Source organism: Brachypodium distachyon, chromosome 4 (assembly GCF_000005505.3).
Source record: "Brachypodium distachyon strain Bd21 chromosome 4, Brachypodium_distachyon_v3.0, whole genome shotgun sequence".
In the NCBI taxonomy this organism is placed as follows: domain Eukaryota; kingdom Viridiplantae; phylum Streptophyta; class Magnoliopsida; order Poales; family Poaceae; genus Brachypodium; species Brachypodium distachyon.
Window position 1 is genome coordinate 48259394 of NC_016134.3, and position 22407 is coordinate 48281800.

The 22407-nt window shown below is 42.6% G+C and overlaps 2 protein-coding genes across 7 annotated transcripts; both read right to left on the minus strand.

Annotated features, from left to right (window-relative positions):
- Nucleotides 1-9632: 9632 nt before the first annotated feature.
- On the minus strand, nucleotides 9633-15900 carry LOC100827714 (ankyrin repeat-containing protein At5g02620). 3 transcript variants are annotated; one of them, XM_003577123.4, is made up of 5 exons: nucleotides 15608-15900; nucleotides 14366-15026; nucleotides 13127-13737; nucleotides 12804-13019; nucleotides 9633-10021 (listed from the first exon to the last, which is right to left on the minus strand). In XM_003577123.4, exons 2-5 carry the CDS (start codon nucleotides 15000-15002, stop codon nucleotides 9980-9982), a joined length of 1506 nt encoding a protein of 501 aa, XP_003577171.2. In that variant the 5' UTR covers nucleotides 15003-15026; nucleotides 15608-15900; the 3' UTR covers nucleotides 9633-9979. The 3 variants fall into 3 exon arrangements, with proteins under 3 accessions (XP_003577171.2, XP_024310803.1, XP_024310802.1); XM_024455035.1 differs by lacking the exon at nucleotides 9633-10021 and having other exon boundaries at nucleotides 11710-13019; nucleotides 13259-13737; XM_024455034.1 differs by lacking the exon at nucleotides 9633-10021 and having other exon boundaries at nucleotides 11710-13019; nucleotides 15608-15899.
- A 2201-nt stretch (nucleotides 15901-18101) lies between these two features.
- LOC100828026 (ribonuclease P protein subunit p29) lies at nucleotides 18102-21333 on the minus strand. 4 transcript variants are annotated; one of them, XM_014902076.2, is made up of 9 exons: nucleotides 21149-21333; nucleotides 20841-21067; nucleotides 20711-20755; nucleotides 20573-20620; nucleotides 20184-20443; nucleotides 19940-20008; nucleotides 19208-19266; nucleotides 19011-19112; nucleotides 18102-18559 (listed from the first exon to the last, which is right to left on the minus strand). In XM_014902076.2, exons 2-9 carry the CDS (start codon nucleotides 20994-20996, stop codon nucleotides 18423-18425), a joined length of 876 nt encoding a protein of 291 aa, XP_014757562.1. In that variant the 5' UTR covers nucleotides 20997-21067; nucleotides 21149-21333; the 3' UTR covers nucleotides 18102-18422. The 4 variants fall into 4 exon arrangements, with proteins under 4 accessions (XP_014757562.1, XP_024311144.1, XP_010238831.1 ...); XM_024455376.1 differs by lacking the exon at nucleotides 20573-20620 and having other exon boundaries at nucleotides 20184-20392; XM_010240529.3 differs by lacking the exon at nucleotides 20573-20620.
- Between the last annotated feature and the right edge of the window lie 1074 nt (nucleotides 21334-22407).

A 22407-nucleotide genomic window follows, 5' to 3' on the forward strand; every position in this document is an offset into this window, starting at 1 on the left:
CGAGCCGGGTGGATCACAGTGGGTTTCTTGCTGGTGCCCGAATCCGCTTCTTCCCCCCCCCCCCCCCCCCGCCCCCTTCTCTCACTGTTTTCTGTAAAACTTGAGACTTTGTTGTTTCCGTTGTGAAATGGAAAATAGGGGAAGTCGCCCGATTCGGAAAAAAAAGATTAGTTAATCCGAATACACCTGGTGGGTGTGTGGATTTTCTTATCTGTGATGCAAACCAATACTTGGTTGCCTTTCGTCGGTTGGTCGAGGGGGAATGGAGTCCATGGTATCACTTTCAAGATATGAAGAACTATATGCCACAGTTTATGACAGAGGCTGAGTACATGTCATTGAACTTTCAGGCATCGCACAACAGAGAGACGACACTACCTGGAGGCTTAAATAATGTATTGGCTGACATGTTCTTTGTGCTTTTGAATCCAGATTCAGATGATGTAGATCTAGAAAGGGTTCTTTTTAGGGCAGTGCTACTCTTTTGTGAGGCAACCAGGTTGAGCTCGGTGAAGCATGATATATTTAGGAGATGGATGGACCATGCTTCGGTGGTTCAACAATTGAATGTCACGTTGTGGTCAAGGATTGGAAAATGGAGCAAGATGTCAAAATGCGCTTTGAGTTGCCGTGCAAATCAAGATGTTGTAAACCCTTCTCTCCTAGCTCGCTTGGTGGGCTGTCATCTTGCAGACTTTGATGCTGTTATGGAGGAGCTTCAATTAATCCTATATGAAAGTGAGTACATACAGCTGGCCAACCAACCGCCTCTAGTATACCCAGAAGACTTCAATGACATGTTCCCAATCCCAATGCTGGATGAGGCTGAAGAGGACCTGCAAGAACAAGCACCAACACCAGCTCAAGCACAAGGCCGAGGCCGAGGCCAAGGAAGAGGACGCGGACGAGGACGAGGACGTGCTCGTGGCGGTGCCCGAGGAAGAGGGCTGTGATTAGCGCGTGCCAGAGAGGATAAGGTAATAGTTCAAGATCTTTTCTTAAAGGAACTTTTATTATCGATGATCCATCTTTTTGCAATATTTGTCAATTGAAAAATTATAGATAAGAAAAGGTTGACTTTGTTTTTACATGAAAAACCGGACCTAAAAACCATAGCTTATTCAAGGAAAGCCACACAAAAAATAATCCACTGCCATCCCATCAATAACTCTACAAAACTAGACAATAGAAAAGAAGGTGAAAGAAGCTTGGAAAAATTTAACATATAATTACCAATCTTCACTAATAAAAATGACTAAGTTAGATCTAACTAGATGTATCGACAAATATGGCCACACATTTTTTTTCCAATGATACAATTTATAGGTCCTCAACAGAATCAACTCCAGTAGCATGAACATTATTTACTTATCGGAACTCCCCAAATACCTCTGTGATACAGAGTGTGATCTCAATCCCACCTTCAAATTATCGAAATATGTGAATAGATTAGAACATAGTGACAGGACTGATCTGAACAAAAATCAAGAACAAGAAATATGTTACCTCCAAGCAGCTTGTCAAGCGCTTGGCTACCAGTGGTAATTCGAACTACAGGCTTTCGCTTCAAAATAAGCAAATGTAAATCAAACAGCCTAAATGACAGTACAGAGGTCGAGTAATGAAAGCACTCAAGCAGATTCAGCCTAAACAATTTTCAGATACAAACATAAATCTTGTTGCACTGTTTTACTACTTCAGTGATATGTCATGAATAGTGTAAGTCAAGACTGTAGAAAGGAAACTTTATGATGATCTAAAATTTTCCATTGTTTGTTCAGCAGGGTTCTTGTAAAATTGAAATTAGCGTGATACATCGTTAAAAACCCAGTTTATTGCTGATCTTGGTTTTGAGTCCATATCAGAAGAAGTTCCTGTTAGTATTTCACGTTTACCATGCATGTGGAGATAGATGATCTTGGTGTGCATAACTGCACATATATTTTTTTTAATTGTGATGGGATCTACCTGTAGGCTGTAGCTAGTATATATAATATTGACGCTGTCAATAAAAGAAGATAAGATAAATATAGACAGCTAGAAATATGTCTTAACGTGTTGGTTCTTGGCTGTTGCAGGTGTGGATCTGAATGAATTTTGCAGTAAGACCTGTTGCCAGTTACTTTGACGATTGATGTAACATCATCTGATTTGGTCTGTAATGGTGAATGCCATGGAGGAAAAAAGAAGATGACTAGAAGGACGAATTACCATGTGGAAGCAGACTTTTTCACCATAACAATTTCTACCGTTAGCATTTGCTAGTCCAGAATTTTCAGTAGTATTCGGTTCTTTTGCAACTCTATATCACTCCTCTCCCTGTTAAACAGCAATGTGCATAAGCAGGATCATCATCCTTTGCTCTACGTGTTAATTGGTATGCCAGCTGAGATCATGTTGCTGCCATGTCGATGCTCTTTTTTTCTTTCCCATTTTGTCCAGAATTTTTTCAACGGGGTACCCATATTTGAAAAGAATACCTAAAAACTGTTAATATGGGTATTTTGTCCTAAAATCTAGCTCCAGCAGCATATCCAAACAAATTGGATACCCATATTTTATTTTTTGATAGCTATCCATATTTTATCCATATTTTAGCTCCCAATACCCAAACATGGGTATTGCAAGCCCAGAGTACCCATCCGACCCAAAACGCACGCGCGAACCCAACTACCGTGAACTTTCCGGATTTCGTCCGTGGCCCCTCCCCTCCCGTCGCGGCCCGCCGGATTTCGCGTCGCCGCCGGTGAGTGGGACCCCTCCGTCGCCCTCGCCGCCGCGTCGGACCCCTCCGCCGCCCACCTCGTCGCCTCTGCTGCTCCCTCCATGACTGCCGCCGCTCCGGCTCGGGCTCGCGCCGCCGCCGGCCGCCGTCCCAAGCCTGCCCTGCTCGACTCCCCACCAAGCCCGAGGGCTTCGCCGCCTCCATGTTGCCCCCACCGACGCCCTACTCTGCTTCCCGCGCAGCCGAGCCCGACCGCCGCCCCCCTCGTGCGCCGCGCCGCACGCTCGTCGCTGCCCTCCGCCGCGGCACCAAGACGGCCCGCTGCCGCCCTCGCTTGCCGCCGAGCCCGCCTGACACAGCCCTCCCGTGTGCGCCCTTGCAAGCCGCCTTGCCGACCGCCGGCACTCCTCCTCTTCCCCTCCTCATCACGTGCTGCTTCCCGATGCGGAGACCACCATCGCCCTGCCGCCGACCACCGCTGCGCGCGACCACCGTCGCCCTCCTGCACGCCGCCTCTTGCGCTGCCGTCGATGGGGATGGAGGAGGGTCACCGGCGATGGGGATTGGGGATGCCACGGGGAGTGAGAGGAGAGGAGGAGATGGAATAGATAAAAAAGGAAACAAGATAATGAAAAGAAAGAAAGCATCAAATGAGAATATTTTCTTTTGGGTATCTAGTTTTAGGTATGCTAGAATAGTTGGACACATTTTGGATATCCAAATTTTCTCTCTCTTCTACTCTAATGGATTTGGATATCCAAAATATGGGTATGCTGTTGGAGATGCTTTTAGACTTAAGGTCTCATATTCTGTTGAGGTTAATGAGCTGAGTACCGTTTCAAAAATTTCAGATAAGAAAGCTAGGCAGTGTCAATAAGTAATGACTCCTCTCAAGTCTTAATTACACACTACATATAAAAGTAAATTTCTTTCAAAGAAATCGACGAAAAATGTGTTAATTTGTTGACGCGGGTGTAGAAAAATCACAACTAATACGCCAAATGACTTGTCAAACTTTATAGTTACTAGTAAGGTATCCGTCCGTTGCAACGTGTGCCACCACTCAATCGTGGGCGTGTACTCCGACATGCCAAAGAGCTGATCCCAGGTTTGAGGGGGTCGTTCGGCATTTCACACGCAAGGAAAAATATTATATTTCAAAGGGACAAAAGACCAATAAAAATAAAGGGGACGTACCAGTACTTGAGTATATTCGGTCCAAAATTCAAAACAATTTGATCGTTATTTTTTTTCATCAGTTTAATAAGACCAGAACAGGCGTCTCATTCAGTTCCCAAATCCCCTGGTCTGCGCCGCCGATCGTGGCCACCACTGCCGATGACGAAGACCTCGCGTTCCGACTCCAGCTCGCCGAGGCCCTCCAAGCACCTTGCTCGGCAGCTAGCAGCTGTGGCGCCAGTGTATGTATCAAATGCAAGCACATGATCGAACTCGCGTAGGGTTGCTACGTACCATATGACTTGTGTGTGAGTATCTACTTGTGATCGTGCCATTTTCATCTTTCTTTACTAATCGATCGTACTCTAAAGATGAATGGACAGAACAGTACTAACTTTTGTTCATGGCCTATGCATGTTCTGACTCTGATATTAATGATCTTCTCTGGATAGCATGTCACTCATGCGCGCTTCTCTGATATTTTATTTGCTAGCCACTAAATCTCAATTCTCAAACAAAAAAACAAACCTCAACTGATAAGTCATGCCTGAGGGCAAACACAGGAAAAGCGCATGGCAGAAATGCCGTGGATTGCTTGAGAAGTACTCCATATATAGATGAAAGTAAGCTCAGCATGAGGAAAGAGCAGCATGAAGTTCCTGCCATCTCTACTATACATACAGTGGTGTGAAGGCCTATGAAGACGTAACATCAAAATGTTTTCCTCGAGAGGGGAAAGGTTACAAGAACCTAACATTTGGTAAGAAGGCCGTGTGGAAAATTTGTCGCGTTTCTTTGCAACAAGGGCATAAAAACTTTGTGTTGCATTGGCTCCACTTTTCTGTTTTTACAAAATAGAGGTAACCAGCCAAGCCAGTAGTTCATCCTCTGGAACCCACACACCATGGTTTTCTTCTCGTTTAACGACTCGCTCTCAGCTCCGATCTCATTGCCTTCTTGGTAAGCTCATATATAGCCTGCAAATTAAGTTCATTGCTCCGAGAGGGATCCAGAAGAAGCTGCCGTCCGTGAAGAGCCAAAGAGGGTCCTCGTTTCGAGAGGATGGAGAAGACTATCAGCTAGCTGCATGGAGATTGGAGACCGGTGTGCCTGAGGGGGCAGTCATCATCCGGCCGGCCGGGTCTTCATCGATCACATCGAAAGGCCGCAAGCTGATGCTAGCAGCACTGGGTTGATGGCCGGGATAGGCTTCGGCATGGGAACCAGCTGATCCACAGTGCTCCATGGGGCACATCTTTCAACTGCTGGACTCTCATTATCGCCAGGGCCAGTGGTCATTGCAAAAGCTTGACTTCCGTCTCCCTCCTCCTCTCCGGTCGCCAAGAAACGTCGGTGGCAAGAGACGGGAATTGCCAAGAAGAAGATCGATCTGGTGGAGGGAGGAGAGGACGGCGGATGAGGATTCCGGTCGATCTGGGGAGGGAGAGCTCGCCGGAACACTGATCCTAGTTGCAAACAAAGAGAGAAATTACTAGTGATCCGTACATGAATGAATGAATGAGCCGGGGGGTTTCCCTCCTTTTCAAAATAAAAACATGAATGAATGAATGAGCGGCTCTTCGTCTGACGAGTGAGTCGCACGCAGTCCCAACTCCACACCGTTCACAGTCTTACTTGATTTTTTTTTTGACTTAAACAGTAAGAGTTGCGCGATTGCAGTCCAACAGCAAGCTATGCTTGGTTCTCCTCTTACTTGAATTATTAGTGGGAGTTGCCACACGACAGGAGTGAAACTCCTATAGATTTCCATCCCTGCCATCGGCCATCCATAGTTAGCAATGAGAAGCCCAGGTGCTTCTTATCGACAACGTGCACGAATTAATTGCTGATATGAATGGATGTCTTATACGATCTTCCTTGAGATTTAATAATCTTTGGCGGATAATAAATGATCAATTTAATCTATGGTTGATCTAGAATTGCCATAAGATCTTAGCCACCTCTTGAGCGTTGTAGGCATGTTGTTTCTTCCTTATCTGACCATTGACACAAACTATGCTATGTGTCTTAACCATGATTGTACTTTGTGCAAAGCTTCTATATGTTGTAGTGACGTGTGCCTTGGTTTGTCTAATTTGTTTGCCCTGTTGCAAAACCTGAGGCTACAGGCCGGTAAAGTGTGCACCGATACCACATTGGTTTGCTGATTTCACTAGTCCTTCACTGTGAAGGATCCTTGCGCCGTTGGACAGAATGCATGCTTGTCCCCTAAATAAATTTTGGTTGTTTACTACTACGTTGATGGACTGATTATTTTGCAACAACGTGGATCTTGTCTTTGTTTTGTTTGTCTGAGCTGTGAATGGTATGGTCAAAGTGTGTTGAGATCATTTTCTTGCCTGATTTAGGGGGGGGGGGGGGGGGGGGGGGGGGGGGAGGAGATGTCTCTCAACACTCAACATTTGTTTGTGAAATTATAAGCAGCCTTTGATGCAAAAGAGCGGTGATGGATGCCAGCAGCCCAGCAGAGCCAACGTAGCATGAATAATTACTTCTTCACCACAAAACATAAGACGAAAAGCATCACCACAAACAACTACATAGATATTTATGTCCAAAAAAAGAAAACTCAAGACAGGATTAAACAAAAATGTCAACAGTCAAGACCTATGTAGCTAGCTAGACTGCTCAAAGGCCTTTCAATCTTTAACCTCCAGGGAATCATGCAAGCTATCTCCAGGGAATTTTAATTTTTTAATTAAGGAAAAAAAAAGAACTGGATGTATGATAAAGGCAACTAGATAGTAAATCACTAAATTGTAGTGGCAATACTGTATTTGGATAACTAAAGTCCATGTTCTGCTGTAACATTGTTCTTGCAGTATGACAATAAGGTGAAGCCAGAGAGCAGTGCTAAATTAGTATTTGAAAGTTAAAAAAATGAAGTGGACAATCAGTCTTACGAAATAATGTTATAAGTAGAGGCTCGTATTCAAGTCCAGACATCTGGACACATACACGCTTGTTATAAATCCAATCGGTCTTAAGAAATAATGTTACAAACCAACACAAGGAACAAACCAGAGAGTACTTCCCTAACACAAGTTATGGACAAGAGCACACCCACACACTTATGATTAAGCGCAAATTCAATCAGTCTTGAAATCCCAATTAATTTACATGCCAGAACAAGAAACCAAATACCTTAATTTGTAACCAACAATTGTGATGATCTGAGAAGAAAGCCTGAACCTGGAACACACTCTAGCATCATACCTCGGACATTAGCGGTAGATCCTTGCGAATGCAGCCCAACCAAAGATAAGTACGAAGGTCCAAAGAGCAGCGAGTGCTTGTGCATAGATTTTACGTTGTATAAATTTCATTCCCTGGAATCCTTTCCTAACCCATAACGGCCAGGCTAGACAAATCTGTTTGAATAAAAACTCCACATGTGCAGATAGCCCTCCAAATGGAATAATAACACAGATCACAACTGCAGTTTTATGAGCAACCGGAGCTAGCACCATGTACATACCCAAGGCAAAAGCAGCTGACATGCTTGTGACAGAACTTGACATGAAATACACCGATATAGCCAAGTTGAAACTGCGGGTGGTCAAGTTAACCATGGGAGTCCCAGAGAAGACGAAGCCAATGGTAGCTATCGTGGAGCAAAGGAAAGCTAATGTGCTGGCCATCATGAATGCGTCAAATGTATAGGTGCCAGCAAGTGTAGGTGTGCCTCCATTCGTGTGATCATCGGCTCTATAACCTCCAGGAAGGGCAAAAATTGCCCCGAACGTCACTGTTGCTATCAGAACTGACCCAATGGAAAACATTTCTGTCGCATCTTTCAACTTGGTTGATTCTCTACCTCTGTCATCTGGCAGCATTACACGGCGACTATAATTTTCAGCACTTTTATCACAGGGAAAGGCACTGCAGTCAGCATCGACGAACTCCAAGGCCTTCCATATTTGATACTCAGAATTCTGAACGAAACCAAGGGGCTGTCCACTGAAGATGAGTCCGCCAACGCCAACCTTTACGAACATTCAGCGATGAAGCAAAGTGAAGAGGTGTACTTCCATCTCCATCCCTTTCTATGGTAAGGCTCTTGTTCCATTCTAGTACCGGTATTGTCACCGCTGCAAATGTGCTATTCATGTTAGACCAAGACCAAGTGAGTCAAAACGCTCATTTTATGCCCATTAAGAAGACAACGTGACTGGAAGTGGATCATCAATACGACGTTCATAGGGCCATAGTGAAACCATGTAGTAAATAGAAATTGACAAAGAAAAATAACTTATAATGAGTACCTAGCATTTTTTTCCCTGTTCTGTAACACATGGAGAAGTTGATCCTTTTTTATTCTATGAAGAACAGAACTCATGATCCATATATATTTTTTCACATGAAGAAATTGTAAAGCAAATTTTGTGTGAAAGCATGTAGTTTCTAAACCACAGTAATTTATCATCCCCAAGACATGTGCACCTACAATAGAATGCGTAGAAAATAGGTAGGCAAGCATATATTTATGATATTCTGAATCGAGCAACACTTTGAAGGAGGGGTCTCATGAAAAAGATGTGACGCCTGACGTTCGGGCCCACCTGTAAGAAATAGTGTCAAAGGAGCTTAAACATGTGTTTTGGGTGGACTGAGACAATTAGACAAACAAGTTGTGGTTCTATGGATAAATTAGCATCTACCAGTGCTCCATGAGAAGGCTGCCTCAAAACCTGTGGTTTTGTGAAATTTACTCATTTTTTTGGGAAGATTCGTCGTCAATTTGCCATTGTCCTTTTGTATTTGAGTCGCATAAGTATTTCCTGTTGTCACGAACACTCCATGGTTTACTCAACAAGACAGTGCTAACCAAAGAAAACGACATGTGTTGTGGTCATGTGGAAGAAGTGCAGAACCTGTACGTTGTTGATTGCTTCTTCGTTGTGAAACTTTCCTGGTCCAGTTAGGGTTTTAAGATGCAGATGAGTTGCATAATTTGTCAATCTAAGTAGAGGATAACCGACGACGTTAGAATTCGGCTGTAACATTGTTCTTGCAGTATGACTATAAGGTGACCAGTGCTAAATTAATATTTGAAAGTTACAGCACCATCACAAGCGCGCAACACATATATGCATGTACCGGGGCTATAGGAAAAAGTGCGCAACACACATACTTAAGTGGACAATCGGTCTTAAGAAATAATGTTACGAACCAGCAACGAGGAAGTAGGAACAAACCAAATTGTACTTCCCTAACACAAGTTCTGGAGAAGCCACACACTTATGATTAACTGCAAATTCAATCAGTCTTGAAATCCCAAGTTACATGCCAGCACAACAAACCAAATACCTTAATTTGTAACACAAGTTGTGAGCAAGCAAGCAGCGGACACGATTGTGATGATTTACGGTACGTGCGAAGAAAGCCTGAAGCTGGTACCAGCTCTGTTACCTGCGAGCATCATACCTCGGACATCATGTTATTGACATTAGCGGTGGATCCTTGCGATTGCAGCCCAACCAAAGATAATTACGAAGGGCCAAAGAGCACACAATGCTATGTCAAAGATCTGAGGTAGTATCCATAGCATTCCTGGGAATAATCCATTCCTAACACATAACTGTCGGGCTAGATAAATCCGTTTCAATAGCCCCTTCGCATGTGTATATAGCCCTCCAAATGAAATAATAACACAGACCGCAACTGCAGTTTTATGAGCAACCGGAGCTAGCGCCTTATAAACGGAACTTGCCATGGAAAACACCGATATGTTCAAGTTGAATTGGCGGGTGTTCAAGCTAACCAAGGAAGTCCCAGAGAACATGAAGCCAATGGTAGCTATCGAGGAGCAAATGAAAGCTAATGTGTTGGCCATCATGAATGCGTCAAATGTATAGGTGCCAGAAAGTGTTGGCGTGCCTCCGTTCGGGTGATCATCTGCTCTGTAACCTCCAGGAGGGGAAAAAGTTACACCGAACGCCACCGTTGCTATCAGAACTGAACCAATGGAAAACATTTGTGTTGCATCTTTCACCTTGTCTGATTCTTTGTCTATCTCCTCTGGTTTTAGACGGCGACTATACTTTTCATTACTTATATCCCATCGAAGGGCACTGTAGTTAGCACCAACGAACCGCAAGGCCCTCCATATTTGGTTCTCAGAGTTCTGAAAACAAAAAAAAATGAGTATCAAATGGAGCAATGGGCCATGCATGAATTGTCTTAATTCATTTTGATTCAAGGGGCGAAAGCTCGAAACTATACCATAGCATATCCCATTCCGCGCGAATTATTGCTTCTGGATAGATCATAGGGAGTTTCCCCGCAGTTATTGCGTAAACTTAACTGCACTTCTCGATTTCCGAACAGAGTACAGAATATCCTAAATTTTCCAGCCTGGACTGCTAAGTGCAGTGCAGTGTTCCCGTCATTGTCTTGCATATTCAAGATCCAATCTAAAGATGGAGTTTGACAAACAAACTTCACTGTCTTCAACCTTTCTTTCTCAACGGCAACATGAAGAAATGTCCTTCCTTTAGCATCACAGAGTCCAGCACTGTCGGGACACTTTGCAAGGAAATATTTTATGATACTTATGGCACCTACAGAGGCAGCGACATGTATGGGGGAAAATCCCATTGATGCTAATCGCATACAAAGAACGGGCTGTTTTCTGTGCGATCGGCGTATCATGCCGAATGGGAATGGGACTATCAATTCGGGAGGCCGTTGGACAATCCCAAGTGAACCCAGTGTGGAAGAAATTATGGAATTTACGGTTGCCTGCAAAAATCAAGATTTTCGGCTGGAGAGCTCTCCACGGATAGATCCCTAGCTTGCCTGGGTGTGCTCACTAATAGACATATAATTCCTCTCAGTGGCCGGCTGTCCGGTTTGTGAGATGGGATGTGAGGATATCATGCACATGATCTTTACTTGTGAAGGTGCAAAACTTGTGTGGCATTTTGGAGGTAATCAACGGCATATCGGGTGCAGTAGCCCTGAACCATATTATTTGTACTAAAGGAGCTTGGAACCCGCTTGGTGGTGTTGGTCTCAGGAGCCTGGTATATTTGGTGGGAGCGGAGACAGTTTGTGCGCGATGAGGCAGTGCAAACACCGCAAAGGTCAGCCATGGCGATAGGTGTGTTGGCGACTAATTCTTGGCGTGGTCTGACGAAAGCTCCTGCAGTTAAACGTGCTTCCTATGATCAGTCTCCTGGTCATCATCCTCACTTGTACCGTAAAAATTCTCCTAACTAAACCTTATACGGAGTATCTGTTTTCCTCAAAAAAAAAATCCTATATCTGTAGCTTCGCATGAACAAATTAAGCTTATAACCCTGTGCATCTCATACGGTGGTTTCATTGCAATAAAATGGAACCGGGGAGGGAGTCCCTGTTCATCTAAAAAAAATCTCATACGGCAAGCCATCTCAAGACAGTGCTAACGAAAACGGGATGCGTTATGGTCAGGTGGAACAAGTGCACAACATAGTTGCTTGCTTCATCGTTGTGAAACTTTTCTGGTCCGGTTAGTTAGGGTGTTCAAGATGCAGATGAGCCTGTACATTCTGCTGCAACATTGTTCTTGGAGTATGACAATAAGGTGAAGCCAGAGAGCAATTCTAAATTATTACTCCATCCGATCCTAAATACATGCCGTTGTTTTAGTTCAAATTTAAACTAAAACCACGACAAGAATTTATGATTGGAGGGAGTATTTGGAAGTTACAGCACCAGCACGAGCGCCCAACACATATATGCATGGACCGGAACTGTAGGAAAGTGCGCAACATACATACTTAAGTGGACAATCGGTCTTACGAAATAAGTAGAGGCTTGTAACATTAAAGTCCAGACATCTGGACACATACACGCTTGTTATAAATCCAACCGGTCTTACTCCCTCCGTCCCATATTAAGTGACTTTCTATATATGTATCTAGACGCTTTTTAGGGATACATCCATATTTGCACAAATTTGAGTCACTTAATATGAGACGGAGGGAGTATAATAAAATAATGTTACAAACCAGCACAAGGAACAACCCAAATAGTACTTCCATAACACGAGTTCTGTACAAGCACACACTTATTATGAACAGCAAACTCAATAGTGGTACAAACCAGCACAACAAACCAAATACTTCCTCCGTACAACAAAAGATGTCTCAAGTTTGTCAAAATTTGAATGTATCTAGACATGACTTAGTATATAGATGCATTCAAATTTAGTCAAAGTTGAAACATCTTTTGTTGGACGGAAGGAGTACTTTAATTTGTAGTAACACAAGTTGGGAGCAAGCAAGCAGCGGCCACAATTGTGATGATGTACAGTACGTGCAAAGAAAGCCTGAACCTGGTACCCACTAGCTCTGCGACCTGCGAGCATCATACCACAGACATCTTGTTCTTCACATTAGTGGTGGGTCCTTGCGAATGCAGCCCAACCAAAGATAACCACGAAGGGCCAGAGAGCATGCAATGCCATTCCAAAGATCTGACGCATTATCCATACCATTCCTGGGAATAATCCATTCCTAACACATAACGGACGGGCTAGAAGAATCAGTTTGACTAAAAACTCCTCATATGTATATAGCCCTCCAAGTGGAACAATAACACAGACTGCAACTGCAGTTTTATGAGCAACCGGAGCTAGCACCATATACACACCCAGTGTAAAAGCAGCTGACATGCTTGTAACGGAACTTGCCATGGAAAACACCGATATGTTCAAGTTGAATTGGCGGGTGTTCAAGCTAACCAAGGAAGTCCCAGAGAACATGAAGCCAATGGTAGCTATCGAGGAGCAAATGAAAGCTAATGTATTGGCCATCATGAATGCGTCAAATGCAAAGGTGCCAGCAAGTGTCGGCGTGCCTCCATTCGTGTGATCATCTGCTCTGTAACCTCCAGGGAGGGCAAAAGTTGCCCCAAACGTCACTGTTGCTATCAGAACTGAACCAACGGAAAACATTTGTGTTGCATCTTTCACCTTCTCTGATTCTCTGTCTATCTCCTCTGGTATTAGAAGGCGACTATACTTTTCATTACTTTTATCCCGGTGAAGGGTAATGTAGGCAGCACCAACGAACCGCAAGGCTTCCCATATTTGGTCCTCGGAGTTCTGAAAGGAAAATAGGCAGTACTATATGAGTATCAAATGGAGCAAAGGGCCATGCGTGAATTGCCATATTTTATTTTGATTCAAGGGGTGAAAGCTCGAAAGTATACCATATGATATCCCATTCCATGTAGAAGCTTACTTTTGGATACATCATAGGGAGTTTCCCAGCAGTTATTTGGTAAAATTAACTGCACTTTTTGATTTCCTAATAGAGTATAGAATATCCTTAAGTTCCCAACCTGGATTGCTAAGTGCAGCGCTGTGTTCCCGTCATTGTCTTGCATATTCAAAATCCAATCTAAAGATGAAGTTTGGCAAACAAACTTCACAATCTTCAACATTTCTTTCTCAACGGCAACATGAAGAAATGTCCTTCCTTTAGCATCACAGAGTCCAGCACTGTTGGGACACTTTGCAAGGAAATATTCTATGATACTTGTCGAACCTACAGAGGCAGCGACATGTATGGGGGAAAGTCCCTTGTTGTCTGCTTGACACAATGCTGCAGGGTTCGCTTTGAATACTTCTATGAGTGTCGACATCAAAAGCGTGGGACGCCGGGAAAAACGAAACCAAGGGGTTGTCTGATCAAGATGAAGACGCCGATGCCAACCTCTAGGAACATACAACGACGAAACGAAGTGAAGAGGTGTACTTCCATCTCCATCCCTCTGTATCGTAAGGCTCTTGTTCCATTCTAATACCAGTTTTGTCATCCCTGCAAATGTGCTATTCATGTTAGACCAAACCCAAGTGAGTCAAAAAGCGTATTGTATGCCCATTAAGAAGACAACGTGACTGGAAGTGGATCATCGATACAACGTTCATAGGGCCATAGTGAAACCAAGTAGTAAATAGAAATGGACTAAGAAAAATAACTTAAAATGAGTACCTAGAATTTATTTTCCTGTTTTGTAACACATGGAGAAGTTGATCCTTTTTTATTCTATGACGAACAGAACTCATAATCCACATATATTTTTTCACATTAAGAAATTGTAAAGCAAATTTTGTGTGCAAGCATGTAGTTTCTGAACCATAGTAATTTATCAGTCCCCAAGACATATGCACCAAATGGAGAATTCGTAGGAAATCATATATATGTGTGTGTCATATCTATAAGTTGGTAAATAATGGATGCATCTCATAAGTACCTGTGTGTCGAAGAATTGCAATACGCAACACATTTTCTCCATTAGGTCCAGAATAGAATGTAGTTTCTAAAACTTATCAGTCCCCAAGACATATGCACCAAATGGAGAATTCGTAGGAAATAGGTAGGAAATCATATATATGTGTGTGTCATATCTATAAGTTGGTAAATAATGGATGCATCTCATAAGTACCTGTGAGTCGAAGAACTGCAATATGCAACACATTTTGTCCATTAGGTCCAGAATATGAGAGATTCCCGTTACTCTGGCGATGTAATGTTTCTGTAATTCTGTACATGCACAAAAAGATGGCTAGGTATAATGGTGAAACACCATGGTCTTTAGGATAATTAGCCAGTTCAGGATCAAGCTCCATTAGCTTCTTGACCATCTTCTCATCTCCAATATGGACAGCGTCGTGCAAGGCCGTCTCCTGAAGGCCATTCACCTCCCTCAACAGTTTGTGCTTCCTATGATCAGTGTCCTGGCCATCATCCTCACTTGTAGCTAGGCCAATGAGATGAGAGACCATTCTGGATTTTCCAGCACGGACAGCACAATGCAAGGGCGTGTCACCCTTGTTGTTCTTGGCAAACAGGAGGTGCTTGGCCCTATTGTAGATGATATCAGCACACTTGAAGAATTGTTCATCGTCCCCATGGCTGGCGACCACATGTAGTGCGGTGTCACCCGCTATGGTAACGCCCTCGAGAAGTGGTGCTGCTGCAGGCAAAACATGCTGGTCAATGCCCTCCTCTTCGACAATATCTTCATTGCTGCTGCTGCCTTCTTTCACTATGGAGTCGATAAATTTCCTAGAAGGAATCATGGAAGGTGGCCTTCCTGCGTCTTCCTGCTCAAAAAGACGAGTCAGTTCCTCTGAGGAGCCTAAGCAGGCTGATGACAGAAGCACTGGATTAATGATGGCCGGGATAGGCTTCGGCACGGGAACCAGCTGATGCATAGCATTATCCTTGCTCGATGGCAGATCTTTCAACTGCTGGACATTGCCAGCGCCCGTGGCCATTGATATCGCTACGACGAGCAAGCAGCTGCAAACCTGGCCTCTCTCTTGCGCTTTCTGGTCAGAGTTTGGATGGCGTGTGTCTACAGTCTACACACTAGCTAGCTTGGTAGCTAATGGTGCTTAGAATCAAGTGGCGTGTGTCTACAGTCACATTAGGTAGCTTGTTGTTAATGGTGCTTAGGATCTAGATGACGTGTGTCTACATACTAGCTAGCTTGGTTGTTAATGGTGCTAATGGTGCGTAGATGGCTTGTGTTCAGAGAGACTGTCTCTCTATTGTCTATTCTACTCTGCCCTACTTGGTTGCTAATGGTGCCGAGGCTGACTTTTATAAAGGAGCACAATTAATTTCTTCCGCGAGCAGCATGGTAGTACTAAAGAAGAGTTGAGAGTGTTGTTTGCCTTACCCGCCTAGCCAGCCGGCCGCGCCGCCGCAGGTGCTTTGCCTTCCCGGGAAACGCCGCCGCCCGCGCGAATGCGTGACCTCCATCTCCCTCCCTCCCTCCTCTCCAGTCGCCAAGAAACGTTTGTAGGTGGCAAGAGACGGGGATGGCGAAGAAGAATCTCGATCTCGTGGAGGGAGGTAGGACGGCGGATGAGGGTTCCCGGCGCGGCTCCGGTCTGGGGATGGGAGAGCTCCGCCGGAAACGAAGAGGACGAGTGGGGGATTAGACGAGTGTTTTTTTTTTTGTTTTCTTTTTTAGAATGGACAGTGTGAGGTGGGCTTATTGTTATTGCTCTGTTTCCTATTGGGCCTTATTCTTAGATGGGCTAAAACTCAATGAAAAATCAGGCCCATTTTGTTTTTCATCCATATATTTGTTTTGTTTTTTTGTTGTTGTAGCGAGGAAATCCATATATTTGTTGCTTCACAGGAACTAATTAGACAAGCTTATACACAGCTTTAAGCTTCTTCTTTTTTTTTTTTTGAGGAGATATATAGCACTCTCTTGCAAGTCCATGCCGTTCACACTCAATGAAAAAACATCGATTCTTTTTTTTTTTTGCAGACAGAGAAATTATACGAAGGGCTCGTGACATGTCGTGTGACAAGTCGCATGCATAATGCAAGCAGTCCCTTGCAAGTCCATGCCGTTCAGACACTATATATAAAAACCAACTTGATATTTATTATTTTTTGTTGGGTTGGTGTTGTCCCATCCGATCCGACCCGATTGGACAGCTAGCTAGCTAGTCCATGCGATTCCATTGATGATTAGTTATTAAAGAAAATCTTGTTTTGGACGTGCTAGATAAGAAATCTATTCTCTTGACGACTGTGAAAGATGATGCATTGGTATATGACACAAAGTCAACGTCTCAAATGAAGAAAAACACAAGATTTTACAGAAAATACCCTCTTTATTAACCTCAGCAAAAGACCTTTAGATTTCTAACTAAAAGTATTAGCCTTACAAAACAAGAGTTACATCGTTAAGCAAGAGGGAATCCATCCACGATGAAGCTGGCTAGCTGCTTCAAATCTCTAGATTAATTTTTCTTTTTCTTTGGAGATTTTAACAGACATAAAAAAATGGCAGCATTACATGTAGCTTCTCTATGCCCTCTTCATATTTTAAATGACTTGGAGCTAGGTCTTGGCTCTCTGGTCTTGCTTGTTGGTGGGCACGTTAATCAGCAGGTAGCAAATTAATACCAACAATATTGCAAATGGCCCTCCGTGTTTCCCAGTAATCTGGTTCTAACCTTGTGGTTTACTGCTTTCCTCCCAAAAGAAGAAGAATTCTAGCCTCATTGGCAGCACGTTTCATCTAGCTAGCTCGATTCATGCATGTAGGAAAGTTCCTACAAGCTAATTACTAGAGGCCTAGAGCTATATATAGAGTCGTAAAGGCTAATTCCAAAAGTTTAAAGTGCATGCAAAGCATATACACAAACCAACGAGTCACAGCTGCAAGGCATTATTTGCAAAGCTTTCCCAAATATAGAGTATTAAATCCTAAATCTTTTTGACAAATTATTGATTTCTCCTTGTGTAACATATATTTTCCAAAAGCAACATGCATAACTAGTTTTGAAAATGAACTTACTTTGTTTAGCATGCACGTGGAAAATAGTACCGTCCGGTGGTGAAATTAAATGGAATGATGCATGATTGGAGAATTAGAAGCCTTCTTCAAGTGGTATATATGTAGTGCTGAAAATGTGTAGTGATCGATGTGAATTAGTACTAGATGCTAATTCGCTGGTTGAGTAGTGGAGGACTAGCTATATATAGCTACCAGCTGCTTTGCATGACTTGCTTGGAAGAACTAGTAGTAGAATCTTGTCTGGTTTTCCAAGGGAATCGATGATCATCTACTTCTCTTACTTAATGTGGAAAGATCGATCATTGGCATTCATTATGTGCAACCAATAATCTGATCGATCTGATCTATGGAGTTGAAGAAAATTAATCTCATTATGCATCCATGCGGCTCATCCAGACAGTTAGTTTGATTTGGGCTTATTTTGCCTCTGCATGCTCGATTAGTTAATTATACTGTACTTTTTTTCTAACATGACTTGGCTCCACGTCTTCTTGGGTGTATTAATTAATTAAAAGGAATGGAATCTCACAAGTCTCGGACGTCATTAGTTCTTTATTACATGCTTGTTTTACAAATCACCCTCTCAGTTACCCAATATCAATTTTTACATCTCTGTGCAATGCATGCGTGCTCTAGCCATCATTTTCCATTTTTATCTTGCCAGCTAGTAGTAGTAGTGTAGTATTCCCTCTTATCCTAAATTCTTGACTCAAATTTGTCCAAATGTTGATTTATCTATTTTTAAAAACGTCTAGAAAGAGTACAAGATCAGCTAGCAGGACATATCTATTGGAAGCGGGAAAAGATCGAAGCCACAGTGGTGAGTTTCCCGCAGCCGCAACAGATACAATTAGCCACCAATCACGCCCTTTGAATTACTCCTTCCAACCCATAAAAAGTGTGACTTATTACAAAATGGACGACACTTTTTAGAGGTCGGAGAGAGTACACAAAATGGACTGGTCACGGATGCTTCGGTTCCACAGGGATGCAACCCGCCCGAGAAGCTCGTTCAAACATTAAAGAAACTCTTGAAGCAAGAAGAACTGAGTGACCTCGAAGGGATATATTGCAATTAAGCCTATGTGACAGGAACTGAGCAATGAAAACTGTACAGATTCCTTTTGGGCAAAATTTGTTAGAACAGCAGTCTAACAACAGACTGGAAGCTCTATCTGATCAGTGACTGTGCACGCTGCTGGCGCTGGTTCTCCTTCAACGTCTCCTTGGGTGAGAGTTTGTCGCCCATCAGTGTAACCTTCCAACAATCAGCTTGGAGGACGAAAACTGACCCAGCTTTTGGTACAACTGCAGGTTTCAAAGTAAGCTACTGAGACAGCAATCCAGACAGATCTGCGGAATTAATAGTATCTCATGTTCTATGAGCAAGAAGCTGAAGAACCCTTGTTATTTGCAAGTACTAATCATGAAAAATTCAAGCGTGGACCACACAAAAATATAGGTATATATAGGTACTGTTTGAACATCAGGGAACACCTTTCTGTTGTAAATTTCATGGTATTTCTTTGCCAATTCAATGAGAATCAAATGGACAAAAAGCTAAAATAGATTTATTTAGCAGAATCTGCAGTAATACAAGTATTGAATTAGCGGTAGAAACAAAAGGCTGGCATAAATTGTAATAACCATATCTTTCAGAAGAGAAAAGGATTGCAACAGCCATGATCTCAAGCAAAATAAACAATGACTTTTACTAGTCTCTTCAAAATATCGCATTAGGAAGTGGAATACTAAGTACCTCGAAAGTGGTTATCCTCTGATATAATTCCAAAAGTTTCTGCAGTGTCACAAATCATGATGCCACTTACACCTTCATATAAAGCAGCTTTGCACTGGGCCACTGCAAATAACAAAAAAAATCCATATAAACCATGAAGAAATCAACAGAAACAGTCAAACAATCCAGTATGCAACTAATTCAAGTATATGAATCACCTATTAGAAGGGCCCCATGAAGATCTGATGAAAGGAGGGATTCAGCCAATTGCTTTTTCCTATGTAGAAAACAGGAGACATAAGTACCTCACATATAGTATATAAAATGCATAATAAAAGGGTAAGACCCAGTTTTGAAAAAGGTTAAACTGATCTGTCATTTCTAGTTTAAATAGTAGTATTACTTATTTGGATATTTAGCTCATTATTGCATTTCTTGGTTTTAGTTGCTCAACTCTTCGAATTTGTTAATATTCAAGAATTCCTTATAATGACAGTTGGATCTATATTTGAAACAATAAAACCATATGATTTAGTCCCTACAGGCAATACAGATAGCAGTTTGGGTTGGCCGATTTTATTAACAGCATAAAGCTAGCGTGTGCGTTATAGTGATTACGTGTTAAAACTAACTGTACATTCAGAATGCATATAACGAAAGTAGTTCAAATGCAGAATTCAACCTATTAGCTGCAGGATTCTATTAAAGAAAACACCAACTACGGAAGGTCTGAAAACAGAAATTTAAGACCAAGAGACCAGTAGCTGCAAAATATTCAGAGACCAAGTGCATTTCTCAAAAAATAAAAAATTCAGAGACCAAGTGCATTTCTCTTGCTGAAGTTTAGGATATAAACATCATACACCTTTTATCTTTCCCTACAATAAGAGCACAATTATGGAAAAGAGGCCTCAAAATAACAGACGGAAAAGATAGTGTGAGATCCATACGGGGTACTTTTGGTAAGCTCTCGCATATACTCTTTCCACATTTCATGCATTGGCTTATAGAGGTCAAACCTGCAAAGAACAAGAATCACTTGTAAACACTGCATAACTCTTATGACCAAGAATATGTGGGAATTTTAGCAAGAATACAATCGTGTTCATTCTTGTCGTAAAAGATCATGATAGAGGAAAAAAACTCAAATCTACACGATAACCATATAAAGCAAACTCTTTCCACGAGGCTTACCTGTGGAATGTATCATGTAAATGAAATGACCCACATTTCTTATGCTGCTTCAGTGACATGTGTCGTTTTGATCTCTTTGAATGAATCAACAAAGATCGTGATTGCGCATCCACTAGCCTAGGACCCCTCTGGACATAGTTATCCAAAAGAATCCCTTTTTCCAGCTTTAACTTTTTTGCTCCTTTGGTAATTTTCCCAGCCCCGCCTTTCTGAATTATATCATAAAGAGCACTCTGAACTAAATCTGTGCTATCGAGATCCTACACCAAAGTTCACCGCACAGAAAAATTAGACATTGTTTCATCAATTCTCGCATATAAAATTAAATTTGAAATCCACAACCCATATCAGGGGAATGTTTACTGAAATGTTATCTTGCGACAAATTACCATGAAGAGCAAATGAAAGTTCAGAGTATATAGGATTGGTTTCTTCACCTACAAGGTTAAGAAATTAGGCAGGTCTTTATGTCCCCAGTAGTCCTCTTCAAAGATGTTTATAAAGGAGAGTGCGCGCGTGGGGTTTACCTGAAGAAGCAGAAGGTTTTTGTTTATGACTGGAAGTTGCTTGAGCTGAGAAGCAGACGTAGTATGAGAAAAACCGGTGAGACATAAAAATTGCGTCAACAGAATGGAGAATCATGGACAAAACTTAAACCTTTAAGCATAGGGAGCTGGGCAGAAGTTTGACATGGAGTGGATTCAGGAGTTTTGAGTTTCCTCTGTGGATCAAACTTGGGCTTGGGGGTACAATCTTTGTTCTGCTGAAGTTTAAGCTGTTCACCTTGCAGTTGCTTAGCTTTAGCTGCTGCATACCGTTGTTGAATGGCTTCTAAGGTCTGTCTCTTGTGATCAGAAATAGTTGGCATTGAGCCCAAGCTAGATCTGAGATTAAAGAAAGCTTGAAGGTATGAGTGTGATACAAATACTCCATGGTGGCGAAATGGCCGGGAACGAGAGATCAACCTGGTGGCGCGAGGAGGGAGACGAGCGACGGAGCGGGGGCGCTCGGCAGTGGGATGGGGAGGGAGACGAGCTACGGGGCTGGGGCGCTCGGCATCGGGACGGGGTGGCGGCGCTCGCTCGAGGAGGAAGACGAGCGACGGAGCGACGGGGTTGGGCCGCTCGGCACCTGATTTTTATTTCCAAAATACTCGAGTCCATGCCGTCCACACCAGGCCAAAGTATTCATAGAACCAAGGTATTATTTATTACTTTTATTTTTGCTGGGGCTCAAACTAAACAGCTTTATATAAGATGCCCGGATCTAAAAACATATATTGATGGATTCTTCTAATCCGTATAAATTTTGTCAAAAATTGAAAAGTTTGACTTATAACAAACTAAGTCCGGTCTTTGCAAAAAAAACAAAAACTAAGTCTAATATCCAAAACGCGACGTCTATATATATCTTGTGTGTGGACGTACCTATGGTACGGGGTACTCTTTGTTCATATATCTCATACCTGCAGGCTGCAGGCAAAGAAATTATATCGGAATGGATGAAGGGCTCGTGTCTTGTCGTGTGACGAGTCGCGCGCACATGCATAATGCGTGCCAGTCTCAGGTCCATGCCGTTCACACCGCACCAAGAAAAAAAATTAATCCATCCACAAATCTTGGTGATTGGATCGGTTGTTACCAACGACTTAGAAGTGATTGTTTTTCCGTCGTCATAAAAATAACAAAACCGTAAAAGGATTCCTTAGAGATTTTAACGGTCATAAAACATGGCAGCATTATATGTAGCTTCTCTATGCACTGTTCATATTTTAAATGACTTGGAGCTAGGTCCTGGCTCTCCGGTCTTGCTTGTGTTGGTGGGCACGTTAATCAGCAGGTACGGTACCAAACACCAGAAATATTGCAAATGGCCCTCCGTGTTTCCCAGTAATCACCTCTTCTCTCTGGTTTCCTTTCCTCCCAAAGAAAGAAGAAGAATTCTAGCTAGCACGTGGTAGCACGTTTCCTGTGGCTCGATTCATGCATGTAGGGAAGTTCCTGCACGCTACTCCATCGGTTTCATAATTCTTGTCAAAATATTACATATATGTAGATGTTTTTTAGAATAGGTACATTCATTTTTGAATAAAATTAAGACAAAAAGTAATTACGTTCCAGTGGCCTAGAGCTACATAAATATAGTCATAAAGGCTAGTTCCAAAAGTTTAAAGTGCATGCAAGCATATACAGAAACCAACAAGCCACAGCTGCAATTAAGGCAT